Below are 10,537 nucleotides of genomic sequence, written 5' to 3'. Positions count from 1 at the left end.
CAAGCGACATCAGTGTGTAAAGGATATCGCCACATGGGCTCAGGAACACTTCAGAAACCCACTGTCAGTAACTACAGTTGGTCGCTACATCTGTAAGTGCAAGTTAAAACTCTCCTATGCAAGGCGAAAAACGTTTATCAACAACACCCAGAAACGCCGTCGGCTTCGCTGGGCCTGAGCTCATCTAAAATGGACTGATGCAAAGTGGAAAAGTGTTCTGTGGTCTGACGAGTCCACATTTCAAATTGTTTTTGGAAACTGTGGACGTCGTGTCCTCCGGACCAAAGAGGAAAAGAACCATCCGGATTGTTCTAGGTGCAAAGTGTAAAAGGCAGCATGTGTGATGGTATGGGGGTGTATTAGTGCCCAAGACATGGGTAACTTACACATCTGTGAAGGCGCCATAAATGCTGAAAGGTACATACAGCTTTTGGAGCAACATATGTTGCCATCCAAGCAACGTTACCATGGACGCCCCTGCTTATTTCAGCAAGACAATGCCAAGCCACGTGTTACATCAACATGGCTTCATAGTAAAAGAGTGCAGGTACTAGACTGGCCTGCCTGTAGTCCAGACCTGTCTCCCATTGAAAATGTGTGGTGCATTATGAAGCCTAAAATAGCAGAAGGGAGACCCCCGGACTGTTGAACAACTTAAGCTGTACATCAAGCAAGAATGGGAAAGAATTCCACCTGAGAAGCTTCAAAAATGTGTCTCCTCAGTTCCCAAACCTTTACTGAGTGTTGTTAAAAGGAAAGGCCATGTAACACAGTGGTGAACATGCCCTTTCCCAACTACTTTGGCACGTGTTGCAGCCATGAAATTCTAAGTTAATTATTATTTGCAAAAAAAACTAAATTAGGGCCGTTTTTTGATTTATTTTATATATGGCAGATTTTAAAATTAAAAACAAAAACGGGTTGATTTTAATTAAAATATTGCCATCAAATTGGGTTTTGTGCTGTTTTCCTTTTTATGAATTTTTTTTCCCCAGATAAACACAAAAATCGAATATATGTTCATCCAAAATGCAAAATTGCGTGTTTATTTGTGATGACAAATGAAACCGGAAGCAGTATTTTAAGGTCCGTGTATTTTTCTGTCCATTCTATTTTGAATGCAAATCAAAAAACAAATTTCGGGCCATTTTTTACTATTTTAATTTCTGTAACAAAAGTTGGACAGCTATTTAATGACACTTTTTTTTAAAAACTTTTTGAACAAATATGTTACCTTTATGCTAAAAAGGAAAAGCTTAAAATACTGCTTCCGATTCAATTTGTCATCACACAAATAAAACACACATTTTTGCATTTTGGATAAACATGAATTGGATTTTTGTATTAATCTGGAAAAATAAAAATCCATAAAAGGAAAACAGCACAAACTAAACATTTATGGCAGTATTTCAATGAAAATCAACCCTTTTTTGTTTACTCTATTTCCGATTATGAAACGCAAATCAAAAAACCAAATTAGGGCCGTTTTTCGATTTATTTTATACATGGCAGATTTTTTTAAAAATTTTTAAAAAAAGGGTTGATTTTAATTAAAATATTGCCATCAAATTGGATTTTGTGCTGTTTTCCTTTTTATGATTTGTTTTTTTCCAGATAAACACAAAAATCGAATATATGTTCATCCAAAATGCAAAAATGCGTGTTTTATTTGTGTGATGACAAATTAAATCGGAAGCAGTATTTTAAGGTCCGTGTATTTTTCTGTTCATTCTATTTTAAATGCAAATCAAAAAAACACATTTCGGGCCATTTTTTACTATTTTCACTTCTGTAACAAAAGTTGGACAGCTATTTAATGACACTTTTTTAAAAACTTTTTGAACAAATATGTTACCGTTATGCTAAGAAGGAAAAGCTTAAAATACTGCTTCCGGTTCAATTTGTCATCACACAAATAAAACACGCATTTTTGCATTTTGGATAAACATGAATTGGATTTTTGTGTTAATCTGGAAAAATAAAAATCCATAAAAGGAAAACAGCACAAACTAAACATTTATGGCAGTATTTGAATGAAAATCAACCCTTTTTTGTTTACTCTATTTCCGATTATGAAACGCAAATCAAAAAACTAAATTAGGGCCGTTTTTCGATTTATTTCATATATGGCAAATTTTAAAATTAAAATCAAAAACAGGTTGATTTTTATTAAAATATTGCCATCAAATTGGATTTTGCGCTGTTTTCCTTTTATGATTATTTTAATTTTTTTTTCCAAATAAACACAAAAATCGAATATATGTTCATTCAAAATGCAAAATTGCGTGTTTATTTGTGATGACAAATTAAACCGGAAGCAGTATTTTAAGGTCCGCGTATTTTTCTGTTCATTCTATTTAAATGCAAATCCAAAAAACACATTTCGGGCAATTTTTTCTATTTTCACTTCTGTAACAAAAGTTGGACAGCTATTTAATGACACTTTTTTAAACTTTTTGAACAAAGATGTTACTGTTATGCTAACCACCAAGGAAGCTAAAATACGGCTTCCGGTTCAATTTGTCACACAAATAAAACACGCATTTTTGCATTTTGGATAAACATGAATTGGATTTTTGTGTTTATCTGGGGAAAAAAATCATAAAAAGGACAACAGCACAAAATCCAATTTGATGGCAATATTTATTTTTATATATTTGGATTTACACTGTATGAAAAAAAATTTGAAAAGGAATTTTACCTTTGCAACTTCATTATACTATTGGCTAAGTTTTATATTCATAAATGTAAGTTTCTCAATACCCGAACTGTTTTTTGTGCCTTTAAAAAAGATTTAGAACTCTACATTAAAACACTCTCTACCTCTAACAAGCAAAAACCTGTGAAAACGATGATGCTGTGTTCCAAATTTGAGTTATTTACTGAGATTGAGTGAGCCTATGGCTTTGCACTTTGTTTATTATATATATATATTTTGCATTCTATTTTAGTTACTTTGAATTTACAACCGTCTGGCGCTGTTTTGTACTGTTTTTGTGCTGTTTTGTACTTTTTTTGTACTTACTTTGATTATTATTTTCAGCTGTTTATAAATGTTGAAATTTATTTAAAAAAAAAAAAAAAGGTTTATGTAAAAAAATAAAAAATAAAATAAAAAAAGAATTGGATTTTTGTGTTTATCTGGAAAAATAAAAATCCATAAAAGGAAAACAGCACAAACTAAAAATTTATGGCAGTATTTGAATGAAAATCAACTCTTTTTTTGTTTGTTTTCAAATCTGCCATATATAGTAAAAATCTAAAAAAAACATTTTGATTTGCGTTTCAGAATTGGAAGTAGATAGAACGGAAGGTACACGGACTGTTTACATACACATTTAAAATAAATAAAATCGAATAACAAAGTGTTCTTTTTCAGTGTTAAAAATAAATAATCAACTTAAAAACTAATTAGGGTTTTTTTTCAATTCCCATTCATGAATAGTTTATTTTTTAATTCCCATTCATGAAAAGAAAATTTGACCACCAAAACATAAGCTGACCCAAAAATTAATGTTCTGTGTTGATATTAAGGATGTAAAATATTAAAATGTCATATCATGATTATTGTGACCAAAGTGAAAGGGCTGTTATTATGCTTAAAAAGACTAATAAAACACACTCAACTAGTTCTATTCATTTTTTAAATACATAAGACATTAATTTTCATGGCAGAAGGAATATTATTTTTGGAACATGTTCTACTGTATTATTTTGTAAAGCTTTTAAAGCGAGTAGACATTCATTTGTCTTGTATTCATGTTAGCATTTACGCTAACAGCGATTAAATGCTCTAGCTAGTAGGTGGCGATTAGCGCCTCTAACGACTAGCTAGCTTACGCCTTTTTTATTTTCAGTTTACTTTATTCATTAATATAACAGATTTAAAAACAACTCGTTGGTCATTGTTCTGCAGACATAAAAATTGTCTGAAAAGGTCGGCATGTTAACGTTAGCATGCTAACAGCATGTGTCAAGTACCAAGTTCTACGACTCGGGTGTTTAGCTGCAAATTTGGCTGAAAAACTTAGCGCGTTCACATTAGCATGCTAACAGTTAGCATGTGTCAAATACCAAGCTCTAAGACTGAGGTGTTTGGCTGAAAAATTGTCTGGAAAGGTTAGCATGTTAACATTAGCATGCTAACAGCATGTGTCAAGTACCAAGTTTCTATGACTCGGGTGTTTAGCTGCAAAATTGGCTGAAAAAGTTAGCATGCTAACAGCATGTGTCAAGTACCAAGTTTCTATAACTCGGGTGTTTAGCTGCAAAATTGGCTGAAAAAAAGTTAGCGCGTTAACATTAGCATGTTAACAGTTAGCATGTGTCAAATACCAAGCTCTATGACTGAGGTGTTCGGCTGCAAAATTGTCTGAAAAAGTCGGTATGTTAACGTTAACATGCTAACAGCATGTGTCAAGTACCAAGTTTCTATGACTCGGGTGTTTAGCTGAAAAATTGGCTGAAAAAGTTAGCATGCTAACAGCATGTGTCAAGTACCAAGTTGTATGACTCGGGTGTTTAGCTACAAAATTGGCTGAAAAAGTTAGCATGCTAACAGCATGAGTCACGTACAAAGTTTCTATGACTCGGGTGTTTAGCTGCAAAATTGGCTGAAAAGGTTAGCATGCTAACAGCATGTGTCAAGTACCAAGTTTCTATAATTCGGGGATTTAGCTGCAAAATTGGCTAAAAAAAGTCAGCGTGTTAACATTAGCATGTTAACAGTTAGCATGTGTCAAATACCAAGCTCTATGACTCTGAGGTGTTTGGCTGCAAAATTGTCTGAAAAAGTCGGTATGTTAACGTTAACATGCTAACAGCATGTGTCAAGTACCAAGTTCTATGACTCGGGTGTTTAGCTGAAAAATTGGCTGAAAAAGTTAGCATGCTAACAGCATGTGTCAAGTACCAAGTTCTATGACACTGGTGTTTAGCTGCAAAATTGGCTGAAAAAGTTAGCATGCTAACAGCATGTGTCAAGTTTCTATGACTCTGGTGTTTAGCTGCAAAATTGGCTGAAAAAGTTAGCATGCTAACAGCATGTGTCAAGTACCAAGTTTCTATGACTCTGGTGTGTAGCTGCAAAATTGGCTGAAAAAGTTAGCATGCTAACAGCATGTGTCACGTTTCTATGACTCTGGTGTTTAGCTGCAGAATTGGCTGAAAAAATAAGCATGCTAACAGCATGTGTCATGTACCAAGTTTCTATGACTCTGGTGTGTAGCGTCAAAATTGGCTGAAAAAGTTAGCATGCTAACAGCATGTGTCAAGTACCAAGTTCTACGACTCGGGTGTTTAGCTGCAAAATTGGCTGAAAAAGTTAGCATGCTAACAGCATGTGCCAAGTACCAAGTTTCTATAACTCTGGTGTTTAGCTGCAAAATTGGCTGAAAAAGTTAGCATTTTAAGCATGCTAACAGTTAGCATGTGTCAAATACCAAGCTCTATGACTCCAAGGTGTTCGGCTGCAAAATTGGCTGAAAAAGTCAGCGTGTTAACATTAGCATGCTAACAGTTAGCATGTGTCAAATACCAAGCTCTATGACTCTGGGGTGTTCGGCTGAAAAATTGTCTGAAAAGGTCGGCATGTTAACGTTAGCATGCTAACAGCATGTGTCAAGTACCAAGTTCTACGACTCGGGTGTTTAGCTGCAAATTTGGCTGAAAAACTTAGCATGTTAACATTAGCATGCTAACAGTTAGCATGTGTCAAATACCAAGCTCTAAGACTCTGAGGTGTTTGGCTGAAAAATTGTCTGGAAAGGTTGGCATGTTAACATTAGCATGCTAACAGCATGTGTCAAGTACCAAGTTTCTATGACTCGGGTGTTTAGCTGAAAAATTGGCTGAAAAAGTTAGCATGCTAACAGCATGTGTCAAGTACCAAGTTGTATGACTCGGGTGTTTAGCTACAAAATTGGCTGAAAAAGTTAGCATGCTAACAGCATGTGTCACGTACAAAGTTTCTATGACTCGGGTGTTTAGCTGCAAAATTGCCTGAAAAGGTTAGCATGCTAACAGCATGTGTCAAGTACCAAGTTTCTATAACTCGGGGATTTAGCTGCAAAATTGGCTAAAAAAAAGTCAGCGTGTTAACATTAACATGTTAACAGTTAGCATGTGTCAAATACCAAGCTCTATGACTCTGAGGTGTTTGGCTGCAAAATTGTCTGAAAAGGTCGGTATGTTAACGTTAACATGCAAACAGCATGTGTCAAGTACCAAGTTCTATGACTCGGGTGTTTAGCTGCAAAATTGGCTGAAAAAGTTAGCATGCTAACAGCATGTGTCAAGTATCAAGTTTCTATGACTCGGGTGTTTAGCTGCAATATTGGCTGAAAAAGTTAGCAAGCTAACAGCATATGTCAAGTACCAAGTTCTACGACTCGGGTGTTTAGCTGCAAAATTGGCTGACAAAGTTAGCATTTTAACATTAGCATGCTAACAGTTAGCATGTGTCAAATACCAAGCTCTATGACTCCGAGGTGTTCGGCTGCAAAATTGGCTGACAAAGTTAGCATTTTAACGTTAGCATGCTAACAGTTAGCATGTGTCAAATACCAAGCTCTATGACTCCGAGGTGTTCGGCTGCAAAATTGGCTGACAAAGTTAGCATTTTAACGTTAGCATGCTAACAGTTAGCATGTGTCAAATACCAAGCTCTATGACTCCGAGGTGTTCGGCTGCAAAATTGGCTGACAAAGTTAGCATTTTAACGTTAGCATGTGTCAAACACCAAGCTCTACGACTCTGGTGTTTAGCTGCAAAATTGGTTGGAGAAAGTTAGCACTTTAACATTAGCATGCTAACAGTTAGCTGCTCTTTTCACAGCGCCTTCCAGGAGATCAGGTGACGCGTCAAAATGTGCATTTTATTGAAAAAGGTGCATTTCCTCAGGCACATTGGTGCAGCGTAAAGTCAAGGTGTTTACTAGCATGCAATAAAAAGGTACGTTTGTGTGCTTATTATGTGGAAAACAATAATATGACATCATCACCTGTCTGGCTATTGCTTGCTCGCCTCTTGGCCTAAAAGTGTTGCATCACTAGAGAAGGTACTTCAAGTATGTTTGTTTCCTGGAGTCAAATATCAAGTTCATGGTTTGTTGTGATATTGAGCATTCAGTGTTGTTGCAGCAGTTTGTCGTTGAGCGCGACAACAGTTTGTGTGAAGTGTGTGTCCGTGATGAAGTCTCCCGCGATGATGTTGAGAGAGTCCGCCCCGCCGCCGGGGGATTGACCTCGGACCCAACTCAGGATCGTGGGCTTGCTGGACGTCACCAAGTCTTTGAGGGACACGGTGGGATGTGTGCAGATGTACTTCAGGTGCCCCGTCAGGTTTATTCCTGTGACGAAAAACCCTCCTGGAGACACAACAAACATGTGAAATAAACACAAATACAGTTATGTTGATTTATTTTGATGTGTTTGAACACACCACGCCCCTTTTTAAAGTGACAAAATGCTCCTGCAGACACGAACACATGCAAAATAAACATAAAAAATGTATAAACGTTACTGTATTTGTATTTATTTTGATTTATAGATTTTTTGTAACGTTTATTTTGATGTGTTTGAACACACCACGCCCCTTTTTAAAGTGACAAAACCCTCCTGTAGACACAAAAACATGCAAAATAAACATGAAAAATGTATAAACGTTACTGTATTTGTATTTATTTTGATTTATGGATTTTTTTAAACGTTTATTTTGATGTGTTTTAACACACCACGCCCCTTTTTAAGGTGACAAAACCCTCCTGCAGACATAAAAACATGTGAAATAAACACAAATACAGTGACATTTAGTGATTTTTTTATGTTTAATTCACATGTTTTTGTGTCTGCAGGAGGGTTTTGTCACTTTAAAAAGGGGCGTGGTGTGTTAAATTACATCAAAATAAATGACACAAACAAATCTACTAATGAAAATATTATAAAAAAATCAATAAACATTACTGTATTTGTATTTTTTTGGTTTATAGATTTTTTTGTAACGTTTATTTTGATGTGTTTTAACACACCACGCCCCTTTTTAAAGTGACAAAACCCTCCCGCAGACACAAAAACATGCAAAATAAACATGAAAAATGTATAAACGTTACTGTATTTGTATTTATTTTGATTTATAGATTTTTTGGAAACGTTTATTTTGATGTGTTTGAACACACCACGCCCCTTTTTAAGGTGACAAAACCCTCCTGGAGACACAAAAACATGCAAAATAAACATAAAAAAATCAATAAACGTTACTGTATTTGTGTTTATTTCACATGTTTTTGTGTCTACAGGAGGATTTTGTCTCTTTAAAAAGGGGCGTGGTGAGTTAAAACACATTAAAATAAACGGACAAATCTATGAATCAAAATAATATTTAAAAAATCAATACATATTACTCTATTTGTATTATTGTGATTTATAGATTTTTCTGTAACGTTTATTTTGATGTGTTTTAACACACCACGCCCCTTTTTATTGATTTCTTATTTTATTTTGATTTATATTTTTGTAACGTTTATTTTGATGTGTTTTAACACGCCACGCCCCTTTTTAAAGTGACAAAACCCTCCTGTGGACACAAAAACATGCAAAATAAAAAAAATAAAAAAATAAACGTTACTGCATTTGTGTTTGTTTCACATGTTTTTGTGTCTGCAGGAGGGTTTTGTCTCTTTAAAAAGGGGCGTGGTGTGTTAAAACATCCAAAAAAATTATACAAACAAATCTACTAATCACAATTTTATAAAAAAATCAATAAACGTTACTGTATTTGTATTATTTTGGTTTATAGATTTTTCTGTAACGTTTATTTTGATGTGTTTTAACACACCACGCCCCTTTTTTTATTGATTTCTTATTTTATTTTGATTTATATTTTTGTAATGTTTATTTTGATGTGTTTTAACACGCCACGCCCCTTTTTAAAGTGACAAAACCCTCCTGTAGACACAAAAACATGTGAAATAAACATAAAAAATCACTAAATGTTACTGTACTTGTGTTTATTTCACATGTTTTTGTGTCCACAGGAGGGTTTTGTCACTTTAAAAAGGGGCGTGGTGTGTTAAAACTTCAAAATAAACGTTACCAAAAAATATATGAATCAAAATAATACAAATACAGTAATGTCTATTGATTTTTTAAATATTATTTTGATTCATAGATTTGTTAAACGTTTATTTTAATGTTTTAACTCACCACGCCCCTTTTTAAAGTGACAAAACCCTCCTGCAGACACAAAAACATGCAAAATAAACATGAAATATGTATAAACGTTACTGTATTTGTATTTATTTTGATTTATAGATTTTTTGGAAACGTTTATTTTGATGTGTTTTAACACACCACGCCCCTTTTTAAAGTGACAAAACCCTCCTGCAGACATAAAAACATGTGAAATAAACACAAATATAGTAACATTTAGGGATTTTTTCATGTTTAATTCACATGTTTTTGTGTCTGCAGGAGGGTTTTGTCACTTTAAAAAGGGGCGTGGTGTGTTAAAACATCAAAATAAATAATACAAACAAATCTACTAATCAAAATATTATAAAAAAATCAATAAACGTTACTGTATTTGTATTATTTTGGTTTATAGATTTTTTGTAATGTTTATTTTGATGTGTTTTAACACACCACGCCCCTTTTTATTGATTTCTTATTTTATTTTGATTTATATTTTTGTAACGTTTATTTTGATGTGTTTTAACACACCACGCCCCTTTTTAAAGTGACAAAACCCTCCTGTGGACACAAAAACATGCAAAATAAAAAAAAAAAAAAAAAAAAACGTTACTGCATTTGTGTTTGTTTCACATGTTTTTGTGTCTGCAGGAGGGTTTTGTCACTTTAAAAAGGGGCGGTGAGTTAAAACACATTAAAATAAACGTTAAACAAATCTATGAATCAAAATAATATTAAAAAAATCAATAAACATTACTGTATTTGTACTATTTTGATTTATAAATTTGTTTGTAACGTTTATTTTGATGTGTTTTAACACACCACGCCCCTTTTTAATGATTTCTTATTTTATTTTGATTTATATTTTTGTAACGTTTACTTTGATGTGTTTTAACACACCACGCCCCTTTTTAAAGTGACAAAACCCTCCTGTAGACACAAAAACATGCAAAATAAACATGGAAAATGTATAAACGTTACTGTATTTGTATTTATTTTGATTTATAGATTTTTTGGAAACGTTTATTTTGATGTGTTTTAACACACCACGCCCCTTTTTAAAGTGACAAAATGCTTCTGGAGACACAAAAACATGCAAAAATAAACATAAAAAATCAATAAAAGTTACGGTGTTTGTTTCACATGTTTTTGTGTCTACAGGAGGGTTTTGTCACTTTAAAAAGGGGCGGTGAGTTAAAACACATTAAAATAAACGTTAAACAAATCTATGAATCAAAATAATATAAAAAAATCTATAAACATTACTGTATTTGTACTATTTTGATTCATAGATTTGTTTGAAACGTTTATTTTGATGTGTTTTAACACACCACGCCCCTTTTTATTGATTT

At 33.7% G+C, this 10,537-nt stretch overlaps 1 protein-coding gene across 5 annotated transcripts in view; it reads right to left on the bottom strand.

The window, feature by feature from the left end:
- Nucleotides 1–6,852: 6,852 nt before the first annotated feature.
- Nucleotides 6,853–10,537, bottom strand: part of plcxd1 (phosphatidylinositol-specific phospholipase C, X domain containing 1) — a 32,848-nt gene continuing 29,163 nt past the window's right edge. For all 5 annotated transcript variants that reach the window (XM_062039310.1, XM_062039307.1, XM_062039312.1 and 2 more), the window contains one exon: nucleotides 6,853–7,366. In XM_062039310.1, the coding sequence (XP_061895294.1) occupies nucleotides 7,125–7,366 (242 nt within the window). In that variant the 3' untranslated portion in view covers nucleotides 6,853–7,124. The remainder of the gene's footprint in view (nucleotides 7,367–10,537) is intronic.

Source organism: Entelurus aequoreus, linkage group LG27 (assembly GCF_033978785.1).
Source record: "Entelurus aequoreus isolate RoL-2023_Sb linkage group LG27, RoL_Eaeq_v1.1, whole genome shotgun sequence".
Classification (NCBI taxonomy): Eukaryota; Metazoa; Chordata; class Actinopteri; order Syngnathiformes; family Syngnathidae; genus Entelurus; species Entelurus aequoreus.
This window is presented reverse-complemented; position numbering and strand designations above follow the sequence as displayed.